This window comes from Falco rusticolus, chromosome 4, assembly GCF_015220075.1.
Source record: "Falco rusticolus isolate bFalRus1 chromosome 4, bFalRus1.pri, whole genome shotgun sequence".
Classification (NCBI taxonomy): Eukaryota; Metazoa; Chordata; class Aves; order Falconiformes; family Falconidae; genus Falco; species Falco rusticolus.
In genome coordinates this window covers 34,120,430-34,145,400 of record NC_051190.1, presented here as the reverse complement: position 1 = coordinate 34,145,400, position 24,971 = coordinate 34,120,430, and the positions used below count along the sequence as shown (strand labels likewise).

At 49.6% G+C, this 24,971-nt stretch overlaps 1 protein-coding gene across 1 annotated transcript in view; it reads right to left on the bottom strand.

The window, feature by feature from the left end:
• Nucleotides 1-24,971, bottom strand: part of SYT17 (synaptotagmin 17) — a 39,042-nt gene extending 14,071 nt beyond the window's left edge. Inside the window, exons 1-7 of the mRNA XM_037387244.1 lie at nucleotides 24,857-24,971; nucleotides 21,876-21,893; nucleotides 20,348-20,496; nucleotides 14,916-15,064; nucleotides 13,861-14,480; nucleotides 2,814-2,934; nucleotides 1,849-2,004 (exon numbers count right to left, since the gene is read on the bottom strand). Of these exons, the coding sequence (XP_037243141.1) occupies nucleotides 1,849-2,004; nucleotides 2,814-2,934; nucleotides 13,861-14,480; nucleotides 14,916-15,064; nucleotides 20,348-20,496; nucleotides 21,876-21,893; nucleotides 24,857-24,871 (1,228 nt within the window). The 5' untranslated portion in view covers nucleotides 24,872-24,971. The remainder of the gene's footprint in view (nucleotides 1-1,848; nucleotides 2,005-2,813; nucleotides 2,935-13,860; nucleotides 14,481-14,915; nucleotides 15,065-20,347; nucleotides 20,497-21,875; nucleotides 21,894-24,856) is intronic.

Genomic DNA, 24,971 nt, shown 5'->3' with positions numbered 1-24,971 from the left:
GAGTCCTGACCTGTGGCCTGACCCCAGCAAATGCAGCAAGTCCAGCGATGCCCGCAGCAGCGCTGCGCCGGAGCCACACGTCACCCTCCAGTCCCAGGGCAGCCACAAGACCCTGGCCCCGCTGCTCCTCTGAAAAGCTCTGCATGCTTCTCCCCAGCTCTGGAGCTGCTGCCGACATTTCTGACCTGGGGTTATTTATTGCACTGTTCAAAGCAAACAATACGTCACTTAGAAAGTGAAGCACCACTCAACAGGCATGCCACTGACATCCAACAGCATTACACAGGATTATAAATCCGCTAACTTCCCATCGACTTCTTTGAGAATGCATCCATTTGCATAGGAAAAAAAATAATCAGGCATCCACTCATTAATGCTAGCCTCATCAGCCACAGCGAGGAGCGGCGCATCACCCTCACCCTTCTGGCCGACAGAGCTGCCGCAGTTTGCCTTTCCTTCTTCTATTACAAAAAAGGGGAAAACAAAGAGGAGAGTATTTCACGCCTGTCACAAGATCACCTGATGGAACTTTCCAAGAACAAATTCATCATTGCACATGCAAAGTACAGTCAGGATGACGTGCATGCAAAGCAGTGATTAATTATAGAGTTTTCGCTGAGGAAATTTCTGAGCATGAAGGGCAAAATTTAAATTGCTGATCAGCATCGCTTTTGTTATAACGTGTTTGGAAACAAACTAATGGGTTGGAATTAGGCTCCTTGTACGGGCTTTGACACCTCTATCTGCCATGTAAGAAATTTTTTAAAAAAATAATTCACAATATGTTCTTTCAGATGCAGATTCCTTTCACTTCATTGGAAGATGGCAAGTCATGGGTGGAAAGTTGCCAAAAACTGTGTGTGAAGTGCAGGAGCCCAGCACAGCGGAGGAGCGTGGGGCCCGCCGCCAGCCCCTGCACCGCTCTGGGGCGAGGATGTCCGACCCCGCTCCCTCTGGTGCCCCAGTCCACAGTGCAGGGAGGGTGGACCAAGCCATGCCACAGCAGGGAAACCCACCACCTCCTGGGGTCCCTGCCGCCCTGCCTGAGACCCCCCCGCTGTGGAAAGGCACAGAAGGCACTGGCCACAGTGGGTCCCCAGCCAGGGACTCGTCCTGTGCTCCACTGCTCCTGCTCTGACGAGCACGCCTAACCGCCGAGCTCCAGGCTGTTCTCCCCAGAGAACAGAAGCAACAGATTCAGAAATCATTTAAGAATTCCTATCCCAGCCAAATTTCCCCAGCAGTGACAAAGGTCTTGAGTAAGGTCAGCTCTGGGACTCCTCCTGGCCACAGCCTGCGCGGCCAGTGCCGTGATCCCCAGCCGTGCCACGCGGCGCTTGGCACCGAGCCCCAGCCCTGCACAAAGGCACAAACCAACCTGCTCACAGAGCAGGTGATGCCAGCAGCAGACACCGACAGCAGCAGCATCTCACCACTAAATGATGTCGAGTACCAGCAATTATCTTTGCCAGTGTCTGGGCTCACTCAGTCCTTCCCTCTCACCCTTCTGATGTCTGACTCCACGCCGCAGCCGGGTGCCGCTGAGAGGTGGTTAATGCCTCCCCCTCCTCTGCACAAAAGCGTTCCCAATGGCACCAATTAAGCACAGGACCAACGAGGTGCGCTCCCAGCCCACTCCGGTCATCAGGAATGCCAGGAACAGCTTCCGCACAGGACAGAGCGCTAATTAAGCTTCCCTGGAGACTCAAGCCATTGTCACCCCTTGCAGGGTGGCCACGGGGGACACCGTCCCACACAGGCTCATCCGCACACCCACCCACAGCTGCCGCTTTGTTTACCTCAGCGGCAACCATGACTGTGCTTAGCTGGTACCACCACCACGTTTACCTGTGAACACCAGGCTGGCGTTCTCCAGCTCCTCCTGTGGCACCTTGAAGCTGAAGGACTCGTTGTAGAAGGGATCGATCGTCCCCCGCATGCAGGAGGTCTTCTTGGTTTTTGTTAATTTCAGGCCATGAACAAGCTGAATTTTCACAAAGGGATCTGTGAAAACCCACAAAACACAGGCCGTGCGTTACTGGCGCCATGAGCCAGCATCCCACCCCAGGAAGGCTGAGCGCCGCAGGGATGGAATGGGCTGGGAAACAGCACTGGGGAACCACTGTGCCTTGCACCACCGTGCTGCTCCCATCGATGCACAGCAGAGACAAAAGTCAGGCAGCTGGATTAAAAACACTCCTTGCCAAAACCACAGTTAACAACAGCCTTGATAGAGGTCAAGCGCACTGTTCTTTTTGGAAAATGCCAATATTCTGGCAGCAGCAGTGGCTGGGGCAGGGAACATGGGAACACCACGTGGAACACCTGAGGACATACACGTGAAGCAATTACCGGCCGGCACGCTCAGAAATGGCAGGGAGCAGCGCATGGATACTGGAAAAACCTTACCACAACCCACAGAGCAGCTAGATATCATAAATGGAACCACTGCAACGTTACCACTCAGGCAGCATCTGCAAAACACAGTGCAGCCACAAACGGGCTGCTTTACAGAACGCAACACGGGGGTAATTTAGAGCTTCTGGCTCCCCACCTCGCCCTGGTTCAGAGATTTTTATTTTAAATATGGCAAAGAAATTGACATCCTCAATTTTATCTCAGGGTAAGTGTTCCAAATACTTCCATTATTGTTGGCTATATATATAAAGTTAATATCCGGAGCCTTGTATTGATAGGAACTGAGCATCCAGATCCTCCTGGGGTCCCTCACAAACTGCAGCCTCACCATGGATCTGGTTTAAAAGCACATATAATCTGTGCACGACTAATGTGGGAAACGCACTGCCCTTTACCTGAACCTTGGCTCATGTCTGTCTGAAGAAGCTGTTTTGCTCTAATGATGTCCACGTTCAGCCTTCCCGCACTGGGTAGGTAGTTTAGCGACAACAGCAGCTCTCCCAGCTCCACTTCATTCTGCAGTAAAAAGGAACATGGAAATTCAGAACAGAGCTCAGAGGGGAAGGGAAGAGCAGGAAGAGAAATTAAATAAATCCCATTTGTCTAAGTGCCTGAAAAATAAATTTTAGTCACGCTCTAAACTGCAACCAAGAACCATCTGGTGGTACCTTCATGCTGAGCAGAAACAAGAAAGAATATTATCCCCAGTGAAGACCGTTCTTTAATCGCTGATCCTTCACCAGCTTTTCAGCAGTCATGCAAAGAGGACCTATAAGGAAGAATTAATATAAAGTCAATAGTTTCTACCTGCTCCATTTTGAATGGTTCCAGGTGGTTCTGATCTTACCACCTGCACATCCTTATTAAAGTACAAAACACGAACCCATGGGAGAAGGCATCCTCTTTCCTTCCTAGCCCCCAAGGACCACACCAGCCACGTGGAGAGTTCAGGCATGAGACGGTTAATGCACCCCTGGCTCATGAAGGCAATTCAGAGCAGACATCCCCTCTGCATCCAGCCTGTGGTACCCAGGGAGCCCATCACTGCTTCACCATGCCTTTGCTGCCCATCAGGCTGTACCACAGCCACAGCTTCACATCAATACAGCTGCTCAGCTGTTATTGCTTTTCCTTTTACTTAATGATGCTTAAAGCTAGTAATTAAAAAAAAAAGAGCTGGAGAACTGACATCACCGCCCCTCAGACACGACAGCTTCAAATAACCTCTCCCCCCTAGCATGACCTGGCTTCGAGATGCTGTTATCCTCAGATGCAAAATATGCACAATGGAATAACTCGCTGGAAACACATCAGACAGCCCGGGCAGGGCACCGATCCATCCGCCTCATCCCAGGTCCATGCAGGAGCACAGGGCTAGTTCTCCATCACAGCCAGCCACACAGTTCAAAACCCAGCCTAGATCAGATGGTCACAGCCCATTCCCAAATGAAAGAGCAGCTGCAGTGGTATGGCAATCATAAAAAAAGGCTTAAATATCTTTACTGATGCCTCAAATATTACAGAAATCAGAGGCTAAAGGTAGCCAATAAAGAAAAAAGCTCCGGGAGAGAATCACAGCATGCACCAACCCAAAGAGCCAAGTCCATCAGCCGGTGGGCCGGTGCACGAGGGACCCGTCCCTGGCAAAGCTCTCCACGGCACTGGGGGAACTGCGGCTGGGGCTGCCGGGAAACCCACCCAGCTCATGGCTACAGAGCTCAAATGGAAAAGCACCATCTCCACCCAGCACAGATGGAGCAGAGCGCTCAGCCCAAACCCGAGGAGGTCACAGGGGAAAAGCCCCGTCCCTCTGCCAGCAGCAGCCCAGAACTTCTCACCCGGCCGCCCAGCATCACAGGATGGCTCCTGCTGACAGCAGGCCACCCGGCTCCTCGCCGAAGGAGCCAAGCACTACAGGTGACACCAGGAAATGGCATTAAAAGTTTTCCCCCAGGCACTTTGTCCTCTCTCCTCTTCCAGTTGACTGCTCCCAGCGAAGGCAGTGGGTGCATGGCATACAAGAGCAGGTGGCAGGCTGAGCAAATCCTGCACCTCCCATCCTACATAATACAATTCAGTTTAATTCCATATCCTTTGTTTTGGCTTTCCACAGAAAATATGGCAATAGGCTGCCCGGTTTCACATTGAAGGTCTCTGCGTTTCAGGAGCTGGCAAAGCAACCCCTCTGTGTCTAACCCTGCACATTTAATGAGCAAAGGACAAGAGAAGCATCGTGCAGGGAGCAGGGTGAATGCTGCAAGTACAGGAGCATCATCCTGACTCAGCCGCCGGGTGAAAAGCATGAATCTACATCACAGACCCTAAGGCAAACCCACGTGCCTTCCTCGTGTGCTCCGCTGCTCCAGGAGCCAGCTCCAGAGCCAGCCTGCCAGCATCCACGCCAGGCTGGCCCACCTTCTGCCCCTCTCCCCCGTGAGAAAAAGTGTCTGATTTCTTACCCCAAACTCCTTTTGTCACAGCATCTCTTGGGTCACATTACATGGCAATATATGACTGCACAGCACACACACTCACGTTCACCATCATTTCTTCCATTGCTACAGTATTTTTGCTTCACCGAGAAGGCATCCCTCTTCTGTCAACCTCTGCCAACTCCCGTATCACAGCTCTGTTCAGTATATGGTATTTGAAGTTCCTTCCATCAGAAAGCCATTCCCCTGTACAAACCCGACCCACTATGCACACGATGCTCACGACTTCTGTGAGGTCAAGCCGTACCTACACACATCGCTGTGCCTGACGGTTGCACAACATAAGGATCTGAAACAGTCTCACACCCAAGGTGATTTAAACATCATCGAATTTAAACCACCATCTTTGGTTTGATTTTCCCCAAAACTGCTCCTCTTGAGTCTGTGGCTGGAACAGCCTGAAGACACAGTTATCATCAACAACAGTCAGTGACTTCAAAACCTCTTACCAGGACAGTATCACAGCGCCCACACTGCCACCCATAACAGGATTCACCCAAGGTACCCCTGGACTCCAGCTCATTTTTGTAACTTAATGACATTTTTAACGTATCCAGTCCTACTGCCACTTGCCCTCACTGCTGCGTCAGGTTCCATGCAGGCTTTAATTCCTAGAAATTCAGTACATTTGGACAGCACAAATTAGGAAACTAATTAGTGATGTTATTACCTGCTGGGAAAAGACAATCAAACAGCTCCAGCTGCGAATACCAAACTTCAGGCACAGCCAGGAGGCAGGACGGCACTGGGCAGGGATGTAGGAGTTTATAAGTCACCTCAAGCTTAAGAGTGCTGAAAACCCACATTAAGATTTGGGGTAATTACTTCTGGATCTGTCCATTGGTGGAACCTGCTGACCTTATCCAAGACCTACAGGAACAGAGTCAGGGAACCCTGGGTCAGGGAGGAGTGGTGAAGCTCGGCAGGGGGAGGTAGGTCTCCATCCTTCCAGCACATTTACGTTTATGCTCCATTTAAAAAAAATTGCCCCACGTTGCATGCTGCCAGTATCAGACCGGGTATGTAGCACCTGCTGAGGCACAAGCAGAAGAAACAGGCATCTACCCCCACCTGAACCCTTCCCAGCACCGTGTCCCATCATCCCTGCAAGGGTTACTGAAGGAGCCACAGTAACGGACCCATCTCACAGCTGCCCAACCTTCGAGCCTTCAACAGGTACAGGTAAAGCTAAATCCCTGATTTCCTGGGGGACCTAATCTAACAGGGATATGTGCACCTCTAGCGAAATCTGTTTGACTATCTCCACTTAAATTTGAGTAAGGTGAGATATAAAATGCTATATAATAAAGCGTGATCCACCCAAGTCAGAAGACAGACTACCACCAGCTTCATTGAGTTCCCAATCAGGCCTCATTTCCCAAATCCCACTGGCACCTTCTGCCCCTTAGTGCCTTTCGAGCGTGCCCAGATTGCTGTGAATTGCTCTGGGGAAAGGCACACACCACTCGGCACAGAGTGGCGTGTGGAGGGGTGCAGGAGGGGTGCGCTCAGAGCCAGCAGGATTGCAGCCGCCCCGCTGGAGGCAGAGCATCAGCAGTGCCTGCAGCAGTCACAGGAGGTGTTTTCAGATGGAAACCCAGGTCCCCGGATAGCTCACCTCACCGTACCAGTGACTCAGCCTCTCCAAGGCACTTAAGCAGCCAACTGCCTCTGATCTTCTAAATGCATTATTTCTAGCCTAGCCACAAGGATCTATGAAATACACTTCAAATCCTGCCACGTGCCCAAGGGGGCATCAAGCACTTGAGAAAACAAATCAGTGGCCAGCAGCCATCACGTGTTCCTGGCTGGCACGTTGGGCCAGCGCTGCCTCCACCACGCTCACTAGCTTTCTCCTGTTCTTTGGTCACCTGTCATCATTAGCAAGCAAGCAAGGAACTAATGGGCTGCTCCGAAACTCCGGAGGTACAAGGCACACCTCCCTAGGTTTCAGCTGGCTGTGCTTTGCCCGACCACGGCGTACCTTTGCTGATGTGACAGTCTGGCTAACAAGACACGCGGGTGGCACAGCTTGTGTCAGAGATGGCAATGGGAATGCAGACAGAGCGGCAGCTCAATGGACTCGCTGGCTCAGCAGGCAAAAGGGAGACAACTGGGGAGCACAGCGGGGTCCACTATGAGATGGAGAAACAGGACCTTTCTTGTTATGGGTCAGAGGAGAGACTCAGCTCAGGAGAGACAAGCAGCCACAGAGGTCTCAGGTGGCTTGTGGGGCCACAGGAGCTACCAGGGTGCTCCTCCATCCCACGGACCTACCAAGCTCACCCACACCTTGGAAACACTCTGTGTTGCCATAACCATCAACCCCCAGACCCACCGCCTTGTCTACAGTCCAGGTTTGTCAGCAACAGCATTAAGACACGTCCTGCTGGAACACAGAAGCACAGCTTTTGTTTTGTCACACACTGGAACGTCCCCAAACCCGAGGCTCGCATGGGGGCCAAGCCAAGCAGAGGGGTACAAGTACAAGAGGTGCCACCAGCACGTTGTTCACTGTAGGGAAAGGAAGAGGCTGAATTTTACTTCTCCCAGGTCTTTTCATCAGGAAACTAACAGGCTGTTGGTTTCACCTTCAATATTTTGTTCACAGAACGCAGTGTGCAGAGGTACCCCTCAGGCACCGCAGTGCAAAGGCATCATTTTAGTTGCCATTATTATGCTGATGATGCACTGATTTGTGCTGAGATCCCAGGTGACCCTGCAAAAGCAATTTCCTGTTTGATGAGGTGCTGGAGTGACACCAAGCCTGGGATGTCCGAGACTCTCCTGAAGCTCTGATTAACATTTCACTCGTGGCTGTTCCTCTCCACAACTGTATTACACAGCCAGTCATTTGGAGTTGCAGCCCTGGGCTCGCCTGTGATCCAGAACCTTCTGCAGTTACTGTTTGGGTTGAACCAGACACACGTGGTTTTTTTCTTTTTTGTCATCTCTGAAACACAAAGAGGCTACCTAAGGGAAAAGAAATTTTCAATTAATGCCACTTGCACATCTTTGTTGGATCAGGGCAGTTCTTTCCTCACAGCCCTCCAGACTGCAGGCTGTGCGTTGCTACAACACCAGCACATCTGCAGCTGAAACCCTCCCCAGTTCCCGATGGGAACCAGAGCACATTACATCAGCACAGACATCTATGCAACGCTCCTAATGAAGTTTCAGATTGATTTTCCTCTTCAAGGTTATCTGTGATGGTACCTCCAAGCACATTAGAAAACTGACGGTTTAGAACAGTTTGCTCTAACAGGCTTTCTACAGCATCCTGTGACATGCAGCAGTCATTTCAGGAAGGCTGGGCTATGAAGGACCAGAACCTGAAAAAAAATACATACCTACCAATGGCTAAGAACAGTGTTACCTACGTAATAGATGCCAACTAGATGTATGATGAAAAGAGTCACAAAATCCCTTCTAAAGTCTAACTGGCTTTGTATCAGTCTGGACAGCCATGACAAAGCCTCTCCCCTGTGCAAAAAAGCTTTGGGAAGAAGATTTCCTATGAAGAGGTCCTGCCCACGACCCCCACTAACCCCTCCTGTGGGCTCTTCCTCAGCAGAACACCCTCCACAGCACCCCAGTCCTCTGCGGAAAGGACAAGGGCTGAACAGCACAGAGGGGAAGAGATGAGGTGACAGAGATGACAGCTGGAAGCACAAGAGACAGATAAGGATAAAGAACAGAAAATGATCAAGAAGAAAAATGTCTCAGTGCTGAAGCTTTGAAGACTGGAAAAGGAAAAGGGGGAGAAAACTCACTGAAATGGACCTGGGGGAAAAATACAGACACAGAGCGAATGAAAGATGGTAGAATGTCGCAAGCCAAAATACAATAAACCACAGGTGAAGAGCTAAAAATGTTGTCATCATGACGGACCAGCATCCATCATGGCATCCCATCACAGTTCCCTCAACCCCACTGACCTGCGGAGTGGTGGCATCCCGCCTCCAGCCAGGCTTTGCCCAGGACATCCCACCCACCAGGCACAGGGAAACTGCCAGGTTGATTTTAACACCTTGCTAATGAGCGAGCATAGCTCCACGTAACCAATCCACATTCATCATCAGTGATTCTGCATCACTCCTTTAATGAAGCAACCACTAAGCTTTTGTAGAGCTAAAAAAAAAAAAATAATGGAAAAAGAAAAACCTCTGACAACATTCATGTTCATATTTAATTTCCCATGACTGTCACGAACGTGGACCCTCGTTCCCCACCGACACACACAGCCTTGAGCCCAGCGCTGTGCCAACCCTCCGAACCCAGCCTCTGTCTGTCCAGCGCTTTAAGCCCATGCAAGAGATGGGTGCTGGCGTTATCTTCACTACTACAGCGTGCTACCGACTGCAAGGCATCACCCACGCTCCTCAAGGACGGCTCCTTCTCAGGGCTGCAGCGGGTAAGCCAAGGAACAAGGATGCCGAGCCCAAACATGGTACAGGCACAACTGGAGGCTTCCAAGCAGCATGCCACAACCACCCGGCTGCACGGCAGAATTCAACGTAGCACCCAAGAGGAATGCTCCGAAATGAGTCGCTCCCCAAATTCTGGATTCCTGTCTCCCTCTTCCTTCCCAGCCAAGGCGTGGTAAGCAAAAGTTACGGAGAGCTGCTACAGCCAAGCCATCCCATTGGTAAAGCACATGCCATTTTGAACACAAAAAGCTCATACTAGTACACTCATAGTACGAAGTTTAAAAAGCAAGTCCAACACATAGTCCCTCCACTATAAAAACAGCTTAATTTGAGAGGAGAAGGAATTTTTATGCTATTTTCCCACCACGACCAGGCAATTATTTTTTTTCTTTTGTGGAATGATCTCCAAGCTCTCATTACTGCTGGTCTAAAACATTTATTCCTGCCCACTCAAATCTGCCAAAAGAGAAATGAATCATATGTCAATAAAACTTGGGGTCCTGAACATGTGTTTCAAAATTAATCTTAACAGCAAAATGTGCGAATCCGAGCCCAGCTACAGCAAGGCCTGCCAACTTCATTCATGGTAATTAAGCAAAGCCACACTTGTTTAAGGGATATTTAAGGAGTGCAGAGTGTTCCTATGGGGACCGGACTCAAGAACTACTCCAGGAGCAGCTACCGCGCTTCAGAAACACGTTAATTACTCTGCAAGAAAAAGCCTCCCAGAACTACCAAGACTAAAAAATTTGGTAATACCTGCACTGACATTTTCTACGAGGAGTAAGTCCTGCTTAGTTGCTGGCTCTGATGATGCATTGGCCAGCAGCTCCCCTGTGCCGCCGCTTTGGACTCAGTCCCTCTAAGCGCTCGATGCATGATCCAAATGAAAAAAGCACTTGGGTACAGGTACAGACTTTTGCCTGAAGCTTAGCACCAAGGGGGTTATTGCACTGATCCCCCAGGGCTGTCAGGACAGCACACTGCTCCCCCATATCCAGGTTCTCTGACAAGCCATTCCCAACATAAGGAGGGCTGCGAAGCTGCACTGCCCACCCGGTTACACCCAGGGTAAGTTCTCAGGTGGTTAGTTAACAAGCAACACCCTGAGGCAGTAATGAAGATATTCTGCTGTTAATGACAGTGGGCTTCCCCCCACAACGGGGCTGTACATCCCACCCACAGGCCTGAGGAGCTCATCCTGGTCCAGCTTGCAATGCCATCAGCAAAGCTGTGGCTGCAGAAGCTGGACCATGCCTCAGCCAGGGAACCCCCCGCTCAGCCCGGCTGACACAGCACACACCAAGATTGCTGGCATCCCCCATCTCCTTCAGCAGGGCTCACCCGTGCTGACACAGCCCTGCACCGCAGCAGCACCGCAGCTCTGGGCTGGATGGGGCTCAGCCTGACGGTGGGACGAGGACTCAGCACCCGCCTTCACTTGCACGCTCTGTGGCAATGGCTCCCAGGTGGGGACAGCGGGTGCAAAACCCATGTTCACTTTAGGCCACTCTCTTTGCTCCATCCACAAACCCTGACCCACCCCACTCCCACCAGCATGACAAGAAAACCTTCTCCACAGCTCCTGCCAGCTGGATTCGCTTCCCTCGTTCCTCCCTGTCTATAAATGCCAATAAAAAAAAAAATCATGTATTTTGTGTCTTTCATCTCTACATATCACATCCTCGACTGTCTATTTTTCTCTCCCTCCTCTTGCTGGTTTTCCAAGCACCTGCTTCAGCGTTTTCTGCAGCAGGATCTTTATGGGGTGGGGGGGGACACGCTGCTGCCAGCTGCTGCTCCGTGTCAGAGCCCCAGGGCAGCCAACCCAGCCTGGCAAATCTTCATCAACTAATGACGAGAACTGCACCACGGTGGCTTTGTGTTGCTCTCTAGAATCCGAGGACACCTTCTGCAAAAGAAAATGCTATTGCACGTAGATTTTTTTGTCCCCATCTACTCACAACATGAAGTACACTTCAGCAGACTTGAATCCAATCCAACAAGAAACTAATGAAGGCTGTCTGTCCCTCAGCTAATCAAGCAAAAATGTGAGAAGTATAAAAAAAATTGTCAACATGTCAAACCTATCGTTTCACAGGCAGAATCTTCCAACTAGCAATCAAAAAAACCCCACAAATTCCTCGCACAAGCATAGCTGTTATTGAAAGTCATGAAAATGCATTTTTTTAAAGTAGTAAGCTTTATTGTTTTACTTCTTCCAGGATTTATTTTAACCCTTTGATCAATGAATTTAACTTTAATCACCACGAAGATAAAATGTACCTCATTCAATGAACTTTAAAAATCTTATCACTGAGAAAACATGGGAAGATGATACCAAACATCCTCCCTGGATGTCCTAGCACAAGTACTGTTGTTCCCTTTGCGGTTGCAGTCTGCCAGCTAAGATAAAAAGAACAAGGAAGTATGAAAAGACCAGAACAAGCACTTCACTGATTGAGGTGCGAAGGACTTTTTGCTTAAATTGAGTCTTTCCAGATGACAGCAAGCAGATAAATGCAAGAGGCATGTGAGGTTAGGCCTGCCCATTCAAATGGAGTTCTCTCTCTCTCTCCTTCCTTTTACAAACCTCAGAAATGCCAATTTCTGCACAAATAATTTTGCTTGAACCCTGGTGAAGCAGACAGCACTGCTGAAAACAGCAGCAGCTTTCAATGAAACTTGGAGAGGGAGGGAGGGAGGGCTGGCTCCGAGCTTGGCACATGAAGGCAGAGATGATCTTGTCTAATCAAGGTCTGTATTAGCTGTGGAATGAATCCATGTCACTAATAAAGAGATACATAATACAGAGAAGTATTTGTCATGCAAAAGCATTGGGGGGGAGGGGAAAGCAAGGCTGTATGGTGTGAATCATGGGAGGATAATGGGATGTAAAAAGGAGAGCTCTGTCCTCAGATACACTGTGCAGAGCCCATGATGAACTGCTAATATATATTAAAAAAATAATAATTAAAAAAAATTGTTGCACGCATTCGTAAATAAACATTTGGGGAAAAGGCTCAGGCAGCAAGGGGAGCCCAGGAATATCTGTCTTTGTTCATTTTCCTTACGGACCGCTTCGTAACGCAGCTGTCCCCTCACTCCCCACTGCCACTCTGCCCAGCAAAGCAGATCCCACTGATGTGAGGACAATGTCCTACATAAATACATGCTCAGGGACCCCATGATCTTGACTTGTGCACAACATTCAAAACCTTCCTTTTTACCTGAGCATTGCTCAGGCTAATCCCGTACCACTCCTATTAGTGTAAATGTTGTCGGCTCTCCTGCAGTTACCAGGGGTCTTGGTCTTCATTCCTCTTAGATGCTGCAGAAGGTCTGAGCAAGAGGTAAAAGCACTCTCAGCCCCTCTGCAGTTCACATATTAACGCTGCTTGGTGGATTTTACTTCGAGAAGTGTCTGATCACAAGTTTCCACTCCAAATGAGACTCTTGGACTCACACCATAAATCAGCATTGAGGTCAGTGATTTACCTCCGGCTATACCACCCTTCTGTGCACACATAAAAAGCAAAGAAAACATGAACCACCCAAGTTCACACAGGGGTTTGATGCAGCAAAGGCTCTAAAACTTAGAAACTGCAATCCCAGAGCAGGGAAGGAACCAGGAGAGGCAATCGAGTTATACCAGCCTTGAGTGGTACTCCTGGCATTAGCACAAACATTTGATGTGCTGCTCACACTACACTCTTAGCTCAGCTTTTTACGGGGTCCTGTGCCTCTAGCTATGTGGGCAACACTGCTGGTAGCAAATCCAGCAGCTAACCACGGTTCCTGGTTGCAAAACTCAGACCTTTCCACTGAACAGCTCTTTTCCTGGCTAGCAAAGAGGTGGCGCTGACCAGGGCTCTTTCCTGAGAACAGAGGTGGAAGTACACAGACCCTCTGCATCTTCTCTGCCCATCCCATCAGATGGCCAAACCCAGCCCAAAAGGCATGCTCCAACTTGCCTGCATGCAGCGTGCCACCTACATCAGACAAAACCTATGGCAAGTTTATTTCCTTCAGGTTCATGATGAAAATAAAATTTACCACGACCTCGCAATTCTTTTGCTCACAAGTCTGTGCAAATTTTGCCTTCTACGTGCTTTACTGAATCAAAACATTACTGAACTGGCGCCTGTGGTTCCCCTCATGTTCTCAAAGCCCTGCGACGTTAACAGCCACAGGGGTGACCCAGATGAGATGGTGTCACTGCAGTGTCAAGAAAGATCTTCCAAAAGGTGCAGGCTTCCCAGCATCCCTTAGTTGTTTTCATTAAGGTGACAGAGCATCTTTTGCCATGCCACCTCCTTTGAACACGAACCACAGCTCCTCTACCTCACGGCGTTAGTTACAAGACCAGTTATAGGCTCGCATTATTTCAACTCAGCAGATGCTGTACAAACACGACGACAGCAACTAATTAGAAACTGCTTGACTTGCCAACAAGCAAAGGAACCACACAAAAACACCAACGAGAAACATTCTGGCAATAATCTGATAAATTCTGTTACCTGAGAACTAGGCACAAGGGCTTTCCACCAGTGTCCGCCTTTCACAAGGTCTACATCGCTCAAGGGCATTGACACTTTGCCAATAACACAATGGCGTGAGAATTTGTCAAAATCCACTACGGTTAAAAGCAGAGTTCTTCTCTGGGCTTCTAAAAAGGGGATTTCAAATGTGTACCTCTCTTCAAACACCGGGTTCTGCGTTTTGCGTTTCACTCCGGTCTGCTTGGAGTTCTTCTGGTCAGGAAGAAGGCAGATCTTCACGTAGGGGTTGGAGTGAGCCATATCTTGCCTCGAACCGTCGTAAGAAATTGGAGGAGGCAGATCTTTAGCCTCGATGACTCGTACTATTAGATAATTATGCAGCAGATCATACTGTGTGCTAAAATGCAGCATGCCCAGCTGATACTTTGATAAGATCTCCTCATCGGTCAAGGAGTCCATATCATCACTATTGGAGTCAAGAGAGTACAGTCTTGGTTCAAATTTTCTAAAATAGTCATCAGGGGTATAGGTTTTCCGCAGGATAGTTGGCTGAACTATTTCTTTCTTAGCTCCTATTATTCCAAACTCTATAGGTTTAATGTCAATTAATGGAGAACTTGGCCTCCTCGACTCTAAACCTAAACGAGAGAAACACACAAATATGATGGTTAGAAACCCAAGGGAAGCCACTCCAGGCTCAAGCCAACTCGCGCTTCTTTGGGTGCAGCCACTCTGTGCCTGTGCGATGCTCAGCCCCGCAGGCTCCCCCGTGGGACTTCTCACCATTACATCGCCAACAATTAACAGCACCGCCAGTCCTGCTGAAGTGCAAGCTCGGCTATGCTTCCCCCCCTCCCATCCCCGGCTGTTTTCATGTGCAACCACCACACACATGCTTCAGCAAGAAAAAAAGGGCTGGCCCCCTCCACCACGCTCCTGCAGAACAGGGTGAGATTTTAATCAATGTACCTTCGACTTGACTTGATTCCCTGTCTAAAAGATGAAAGAGCAAGAACTACGGTTTGATTTTCTTCCCCACAAGAATTCCATTAATGGTGGAAGGATGACCTTACTTGAAATCCGCCTCGTGAGGCTGTAAGTGGACCGTGATGCATCCGAAGATGACCGCCTTCTGTCAGGGGAAACATCCTGAAGAGTGGGAGGCAGCTCACTGATTGTATTATCAGAGTCTCCATCTTTGTCCTCATTTTGGCTGCTTATCCTGTTATAACGAGAGACCTTTGGGTGATTCAACCCGGGAAAAGGAGCATACACAGAACAGAAACGCATTCTGGTATTCTGGGTCTAATCCTGGGTGCACATCCCTGGATGCTGCAGGGTATCTCCTGATCTATCTGGCAAGCAAAAGGCTGAGCAGCTGACTTCAGACCTGTGTGAAAACCAGATTCTTTATCTTTCTGCCTGTCTTTCAAACAGTTATATCAGTATTAGAGCACGACACAGGCCACACAGGCACATGTGACTCAGATCTTAAACAGAAGTATTGTATTTGTCTTTAAGAAAAAAAGAAAGAAAAAAAACAAAACCCCACAAACCACAAAACCCAAACAGGAACTTATTGCTGCAAGTTCACCCTTTGGAAGCACAGACTTTTCTGGGAATTAACCAGCATGGGAAACCAGTGTGCTCAGACATCTCAAACCTGTCACACACCTCCTTCAGTAAAATACTGCTTGGCAGGGACACCTCTAAGGTTACAAAACTTGATCTTCTATATACAGTACACTACGGGCTATTTATTGACATGCTTTTTGGAATAACTGGCTGCTTTTTATCTGCTTCTATAAAACAGAGATGATTCTCACCAGACAGCAATTTTCCTGCCCAGGGGGCTCGGCGGGAGCAGGAAAATTGGCAGGATCTAAGCAACAAGGCAAGTTTCAGTGAGAGCTGCAGCACCTCTGAGAAAACTCAACAGAAGACCCGCATCATGAAGAAGTCCACGTGTAATTCCCATTTCAGTTTGTGTGTGTGTGTATATATGTATCTATGTTCTTTTCATATAAAACAATGCTCTGGTTAAGCACCTCAGCAGCTCACAGAAGCAGCCAGGACCTCCCAGCCTCGCCTGAACGAAGAGCGAGAGCAGGCAGCAACAACCCCGGGAGGGGAAGTCTCCGATTGCGTGTGCAGAGGGGAGCGGCTGCCGATGGGAGTGAAATCACACAACGGTGTCTGACGTGTGATCATGCAAAATAAGCCTTTTGGGTAATCCATGAGACAGAGTACTCTGGAAAGCATCAGTGTGAAATGAGCAAGGCAAAGGGGGAAACTGTGTGAGTTTTGCTCCTGATTCACCCTTTCTGTGTGCATGGCTCGGCTGGGTATAAACAAAATTATGTTGAATCATTTTGCTTTAGTAACCAATGACTGGAGGAGAGCAATAAATACATCTGCAAAAAGCAGTAAACTCACAGAAAAGGCCCCCCAGATACAAAACAGATTTACACTGGAAATTCTTATCCAAACCCACAAAGCGCACAGCAGGATCCGTGCAAATCTCACCAATTCAGAGGAACACAACTCATCCACATTAAAAAAAAAAAAAAAGCCTATTAATAATCAAAACCAAACCCTATGCTAAAAGGGGCACACAGTATTTGCACAACTCTGCAGCCCATTAAAGGTAGTCCAAGTCATGCAGTTTGACAATTAATCAGTACGTGGAACACAAACAGCTTTTTCATGGCTAAACGTGGGTCTGTACAACCATAGGTAGCGTTTGGATGTACTCGTGTTGGAGAAGCAAATGCACAGCACAAGGAGAAGGCAGGGTGAAAAGGGAATCAGGAAGAGAGGCATTAAGGATGTTCTACAAAGGGTAAATGTAATAGTGAGTTAATAACATACAGATGACCTTTAGTAAGGAAATTGCTACTGAGCCACAATAATTTTTCCTCAAATAAACTTTGGCTCTGGTTAAAGCAGCTCTGTTTCTGTTTAATCTGAACCTCTGGGAAGAGAAGTCGTGTCCTGATTTCAATTCAGTCTCACGGACCGTGCACCATTTGTCTTTGTGGTTTGTGCAGAATATTCCATAACAGGCAGCTCCAACACAGACTCTCATTCCCAGCCCATTTCGGCAAAGACCAGGATGCAAATGCTCTTCGTGAAATAACAAGTATCATGCATTCAGGTCAATACAATTAGACTCAGTCCAACAAGAATTCTTTTTTCCTAAGTTGCCACTGTAAAACATTCAGAAAGTGAGAAAAATCACGTCTCCCGAGAGGAAGGGTTTAAACTTGCAGCTTTAACATCCCCTCCTGAATTTCCAGGAAAATGAGTTTTTCCAAAGGGAAAAACTATGGGCAAAAAATAATAGGAGGATTATTAAGCACGGGCATTCAGATGTTTGCTAGCAGGCTCAGGATGACCACAAAGCAGTTTTCCCCTGGGGACTGGGCAGCAAGGTAAGGAATGAGCAAACAGCATTCTGGATTACACCAGTGTTCTGGGCCCACGCAGAAGTGTCAAGGTGGAAAGATCTCAGCTGAAAACCTAGACCTATTTTTAAAACACTTCTAGGCTGCGAGCAGGGAATACAATAAATTGATTTGTTTCTAAATTCAATACATGCATCTAAACGCAGAATATGGTGGCATCGTATCCATCTTCCATTTTAGGGGTTTCCACTGAATCCAAAAGCCCCCTTTTCACAAATAAAAGAAAAAAAAACCAAGGATGAGGGGTCAATTGGCATACACTGATCTCTGAGCACTTAAAAACATTCCCATTAAACACCTTATTCTGAGACCAATTCCAGACTCTTAAGCTCCTCACACATCTAACCGCAGACATCATTTCCTACCTCCAAAAACACACACAGAGATTTAAGAGTATCGGATCAACAGTGAAAACAGAAATCTATGGCTTCTGAATTCTGAGCCAGCAGGGTCTGAATGGGATTGTTTCCACCCTAAACCTACCCGCAGGAAGAGTTTGGCCCTCCCATTGATCAGCAAACAACATGCACTGTTTCTGTCTGCTGCCTTTTGCTCTCCTTCCCTCTTTGTCTTCCAGACTCTTGCTCCTCTACAGGCTCATTCTCTCTCCCTCTCCTCTCAATCACATCCCCTCAGCCCCCTGCCCTCTCTCGGTCTCCTCTGCTCTCTTTGCCCTCCCCACTTGACTTGTGCCTGGATTCCCTCACCACTTTCCAGCAAAGTCACCCTGGAAGCTTAAAGCATCACCATCTTCCCTGGCACCACCCTGGGTCCACCTCAGCTCAAGCAGAGGAGCCCACAGCCTTTTCAAGCAAGCAAAGCCTGATCTCCAGCTTCCACATCAACATGTGTTAACAGGCATCCTCAGAGACCACAGGATTTGCAACATTGCCAGAGGAGATGGTGACATCAGTGACCCTAAGGCATGGCAGCATCCACACCTCCTTGCAAAGCAAAGCCACTTCTCTCGTGTGTCCTCTTCTTTGGTTCCTGCTGCCCCTCTCAGGCACTACCCCTGGGATCTCACCTTCTCTCAGCACTAGGGCAGAACAGGGAGACCCTAACTGCATCAAACTGCCTGAGCCTGGAAGGGAAGATGGATACATGACCTAGGCCAGGGTCTCGAGGACCCTACCCAGGGCTGCTAGCATGAGTAGGTGCAGCATAAAGTGCAACGTTGTTGAGGAACTGGGCTTTTATATTTTCAGAGCAAACTGTCTTCTGCTGATGGCCATTGTAACAAGTTAATTGTAAAGGCTTTCAGATGGAGCAGCACTGGGGGAAGACAATACAGGCTGGAGAAAGCATTTTATGAGTCCAAAGGTCTCCATGTTCTCTGCCTATGGCAAAGTCCACCTCATCCGCAAAGTCACCATACACCCAAGTTTTGAGATCGAAAGATGAACGGAGCTTCAAAGCTTACAACGACCCTTTAGCCAGACAGAGGGATCCAGCAGTCAAAGACTACGCCATGGGACAGTCACCCCAGCCCTAACACATACCATGTCCCTTCCGCTCCTCAGAGCACCAGAGAAGCTCTGAAGCATCCCCTCACAGCCAGCCTAGCAACTTGTTCCCAAGCATGCGCTTGCTCCTGCAGCAATCTTTCCACATCCAATACTGCAGCCTCATCATGGTGTTCTCCTGTGCACAATGCTTTCCTATTTAGCATTGATTTTGTTTCCATTTCCCATTAGTTGCAGGTGAATCCATTTCTGGACATACATCAGACTCTTAAATATGCTGCTCCAGATTTAAAAACCACTCTAACACATCTTGAACATCTTTGGTTTTATTACTTCAGTATTAATTACCATCCTATTCTACCTGGGTTCCAGTGAGTATATAAACGAGACTGATTTAAACATGAGGCAATTTATTTAATGCTGCACCAAGACATGGACCTTCTAGACTTGACACAGAACAACAGTAGGTACTCACAGGAGTAGTTAAAATTAAGTGTCTCAGTGTCTAGGTACCAACTTCTGAGCATCGTATGATGCACTAAAGAGGCATCTCCTGTGCCAGGGCTTCTGGACACTCTGAAGCCATGTCGATCAAACAAGCTGCTCTCATAGAAGACAGTCCAGACCAGCCACTAAAAGACAGGAAACCTCTGCTCCCTTCTCGGTCTCACTAAAGCCTCCACGGGGTCGCCCCTGTGCTGCAGGTTCCCAAAGGAGAGGGAATAAAACAGGGAAGACTTCACTGACTTGCTCTGTAACGGATCTGCAAACACACTAATCAAAGTTCCAGATAAAACCTGGTGCTGTTGCTCTTTAATGATTCAAGAGGAAATCCTGAAGAGTACCAAGATGAGGCAGAAGATCAAGTCTTGCTAAATGAAACTTTAAATTAATTTCCCCTTTAAAGCACATATGAGGTCCGCCTCTCATCTGCCTATATGATAACCAAGACATGGACCTTCCAGACCTGACACAGAACAACAGTAGGTACTCACAGGAGTAGTTAAAATTAAGTGTCTCAGTGCCTAGGTCCAACTTCTGAGCATCATATGATGCACTAAAGAGGCATCTCTTGTGCCTCTAAATGAAACTTTAAATTAATTTCCCCTTTAGAGCACATATGAGGTACACCTTTCATCTGCCTATATGATAACCACCTTCACACCAGGATAAGAAAATATTTCAAAACAAACTCATCAGCATTTCAGCAAAGCTGAAGTGCTCCAAAGTGCTGGGCCATTTGAGGAGGAAACAGGACTGAAGATGAAAAGCATCTTCATAAAAGGGTGCACAGCTGAGCCAGTTACCAGCTTGCTATGCTATCTTACAAAATAACTTCTTACCCATCAGACAAACATTTTACAAAGACTCACCTTACTATCTGAGCTAACAGGGCTGCCCTTATTCACCTTGCCTTTGAGTAGCCTATGTTCCCACCCTCAGCAGGAGGTTCCGCCTTTCCAAGCCAGATCCTCTGAATGTCCTATTACCATTTCGTATCAATACCCTCATTACAGCTGAGCAGCCCTACTCCTCAGTTAAAGCTAGTTAAAGTTATGCATCTAAACTTACAGCCAGGCTGGAGTTTGAGCAGGAAAAGGTCCAAGGATTTCAACTTCATCTTCATTTGTTTGACAACAGCTACAGTCGAAACACTTCTGACAACAATTTCTACAAGTCCACCGGCACAGCAAGAGATCCGAGATCCTAGCGAGCAGACCCTGAAGCCATTGGAAACCAAAGTACAAGATTACAACCCATCAATAGCTATTGAGAAATAACATTCAGCTGTATTTACGTTTGTGTTTCTGCAACAGAACATTAAGAACTATATTTATTCCATCTATATCAACAGACAAGTGCTATGCAGTTATCAGCCCAACTTCACTGATGCCATAAGAAGGCAGGAAAATAAGCATTCACCGCAGGTATTTCCCCCCTAGTAGCGATGTATTATTATGTAGGTTGGCAAGAGGGTGATTTACAAAACACTACAGTGTAGCAATATGCTAGAGTGGAAACTTGCTTACTCTTTCATGTACATCCACAAACTAATAGGTGGGCAAATGTACAATAAAAGGAATTAAAAACAGAAGGCAAGAAAGCTCCAGTTTAATGCGGCAAGGGTCTGTTTAATTAACACAGCAACATGAACACATTTTGTCCCTGCAGAGGTATCAGTATGTAATATTTGTATGATCCATACACACAGAGATTACAGCCCAACAAACTTGCCACTATAATGAATTAGCAACAGCACGCTATCCACATGCCTCCTCTCTGCTGTGATCATTAATTTAACAAAGAACCTTCAATTATTTTGTTTTTTAAGAAGTTACTTGACCCAGAAAAATATTTCTTAGGTTTCCATGGTGGCTGTGGCAGCATCACCTGTAACGGCGCTCCTCTGCTGTTACAGCCACGGGGAGTGAGCACCCCACGGAGGCTGCTGCCCCACGCCTTTGCCACCCCCAGTGCCTTCCCTCCACTTCACAGCTCTGCTTGCTTCGAGCAAGTTCAAGAGCGAGCAGAAAGCCAGACCTTAGCCCCTTTCCCACTCACACCAGCTCCAACTTCTGCGGTGCGTAAGTGGCTCGCCAAGCAGCACAAGGGCACCGCTAACAAAGGGCATCACCCCCGAGTCACGGGGGGGAGACCCCAGCTGTCAGAGCACAGCATGGGCACATCCAGGGTCGAATGCTTTGCGATTATATGTGAACTTGAAACGTTCCTAAGAAGCTGAAGATATGAAGAATGTGAGATCATCTCCATAGATATCCCCCCAAAATACTCAAGACATTTGCAGTATTCACGAGTGTGCAGATACCAGGGCACTGTCACACCACGCAAAGGGGTTCCCTTGGAGGAACGCAGATCTGCAGAGAAGATTCCACAGGAACATTTCTTTTGCTCCAGTAAAACACAAGAATTTTTTCCATAAACAAAATCCGAACATCACACACACAAAAAAAATTATCAGCCCCAAATGGGGTGCATTACTTATATCTAGGACATCAGTAAAGAGTGAGAAAATACGAGACAATCCCCTCAGGATGGAGAGAGGAGACAGAGCGGAGAGTGAATCATCAGATTAACTCACCTCATTTATTGGTTCCAACTGTCCTTTTAGACATCCAGCATGAAGCAAAGGGGAACAAAATGAAAAAGACAAAAACAGGTTAGCAATGCTCAAATAACTTTAAATTTTCTGCCAGGACATGCCCCGGCCTGGGATGAGCTTGAATTTCTGGCAAGACAGTACCTTGTAGATGTTAGAGGAAGGAGAGGTCTCCTGACCGGGCATCAGCTTCTGCTGTCTCTAGTCCTTCCCCACCAAGCTCCCTCTGCTCCTCCTTCCCCAGGATCAAAACTCCCAAGCCCATCCCAGAGCACAAAAACCCTGCTCACTGCCCCTTGCTCACAGGGTATCACACAACCGCTTTACTTCCTTGCCTTTGATAACCTGTCTCTAACTGCAGCAACTACTTGCTGCTGACAGCAAACTGTATCCAAATCTTCCAGTTAGATGCCAGAGTAGGAAAAAAAAGGCTTTCCTCCAGATCCAGCCCATATAAACGTAGTTTCAATGCCAACTCATTAAAGGCAAGATTTCTAGGGAGGGGTACAGACACAGAATACCCTCCATCATGTACCCGTCACTTGAGCTAGCTGAGCACCTTCAGCTTCATCCTCAGATGTGACTTGGAGCATACAGAAAGTGTAAGTTAAGCACTCATAGCTCCAGCTCGAAAATCTGCGCTGCAGCCACTTCTCCAAAGTCACAGAGAAAATCTACAGCAAAGGAAGAAATCACTGCAAGCTGGTGTTTTATTCACAAAGTCACCCCTGGGACATTATACTTGACCCATTTCATTTATAACTGGAGACTCAGCAGCATTCCAGAAGCCTGGTGAAACGTCTTTCCTATCGCTTTCCCTTGATAACATCTAAGAGTTTCCCAACTGTCCTGGCTTTCTGTAGGGGGAATCCCTTAAAAAAACCAAACCAATACAAACCCACAAAACAAGAAAAACACACAAACACCCACCACCACTGCCTTCTCTACCCTTCCACATGTAGAAATGGAGCTCTATGCTTTATGGACATTTTTCATAAAGAAGCTGGGATGCAGAGGTTGCCTTCAGTTCCAAGAACTCTCCCATGGACCATGTTTCAGAACTAACCTCCCTTCGAAACTTCTCAGAAACCAGCGCCTGGTGACAAGGCCACCACTGGTCAGAAGCACAAAGTAAGAGACTGGAAATGATGTGACAAGACAGCAACGACCTGACACCCATGGACCATTCAAGAAAACTCTGAATGGTTTCAAGGGCTTTACAGTTCCTTACAAACGCAATGTTGCAGCTGCAGCACGGCAGCCAAAGCGACAGCAGTTCAGCAGAGCTGCCACAAGAATGTTTGAGGTGACAAACAAAGCAGCTGGACCCGTGCCACACGACGGAACGCTGCAGCACGTGCCGTAGGCTTGTGTCCAACAGCCCTCATGGCCCCCACGGGCCACCTGAAACTGCATCTGTATGCCACCACCCCCCCAGGACGCACAGCGCTCCCAACAGGCACCCCAGCCGAGGCCGTGGGCACCCACAAGTCTACGCCGGGACACGGGAGGGCAGAAATAAGAACTAAATATTATAGTACAGAAGAGGTAAACAAGTCACCGGCACCATATAGGATGTAAACGCAGGGGCCCGTGAAGGGAAGGCAAACACGACCAGCTGCGTCCATGGGCAGGGTCCGGGCTGGGAAAGGCAGAGGCTTAGAGAAGGATGTCCCAGGGACTGGGGGATCCCGGGGGGCAAAGCTGCCATGCCATGTTCAGCACCTCCAAGAGAGGGGCTCAGCACCGCCAGGAGAGGGGCTCAGCCCCCAGGGTCGGGCAGGCAGCATCGTGCCCTGCCATGTGTCCCAAGCTGGCCAAGCAGCCCAGCTGGGAGCCCCCAGGGAGCCCTCAGGAAGGGCCACCCCGGTGCTCCCAGGTGCATTCCCCTTCGCTGGGGCTGGGCGCGAGGCAGGGCTGCACCTTCACACCTTGCTGGGGGGCCAGTCCCCTACGTGTGACTGGGCCTGGGGGGGGGGTCACCCACTCCACAAGTTAGCGCAGCCCCTGAGCACAGCTGGGTCAGCAGTGCAGCCACAACCACCCACCACGGCGGTGTCCCCAGGGATGCTGCAGCAGGGTGGGGTCCCCACTGGTGCCAGACCGTGTTGTGCCCCCCCAGGGAAGGCTCATGAGCCCCACCACAGCACAGGGACAGCATGGCCCCCCATCACCCCAACGCAATTATCACCACAGCGTGGGGGTAACGGGTGGGGGTGGGTGTGTGTGTGTGTGCGTGCTACCTTCGTGTCCCCCGGGTTCCCCCGCCTCGCACAGGGGGGTCCCGAGAGCGGCGCTGCCGCGGGGGGGGAAGGGGGCTGGGGGGCACGGCGGGGGGGGGGGGGGGGGGCACGGCGGAGGGGGGCACGGCGGCAGCCTGCGGAGCCAGGGGCGGGCAGCGGGGAGCTGCAGGGCCGCCGGGGGAACAGCTCGGGGGTCGAACGGGCCCAACGTTTAACTCGGCCTCACACCGCCGGGGGCTGGGGGGCCCGGCCACTCACCACGCCGAAGACTGGGGCTCGCCGCAGCCCGGACCGCCCGTGCCCCCCACCCCGCCGGGCATCCCCCCGGCGCATCCCGGGCTGCCCGCGGGGTCCAGCGCCCCCCTCCCGCCAGAAGTCCCTGTGCGGGCTCGGGCCGGGCTCGCACGCGCCCGGGTACCCCGCTTCCCCCGTCAGAGGGGACAGGGGGCGCAGGGGTCCTCCCCGTCCCCCGCGGGGCCCCGCTCCGGCCCCGCCGCCCGGCGAACAGCAGGCTGCGAGCCCCGCTTCTGCCCCCCTCGCCGGGGGCCGCCCCGGGAACTCCTCCCCAGAAGTTACCCCGAAGTTGCGCACCCGCGCCGGGCAAGGAACACGGGGGGGCCCCGCCGCGGCACCGGTACCCGTGGGAACACACGCCCCGGCCCCCCCGCCCAGGGACGCGGCTCGCCCCGGGGACCCGCAGCGCCGCCGCTCCGCACCCACCTGGATGTACGCCATCCTGCGCGGGGCGCCGCCCGCCGCGCCGCTCCGCCGCGCCGCAGTACGCCCCGCGGTGCGGCACCGCCCCGGGCCGGGCGGGGGGCGCGGCTGCAGCGCC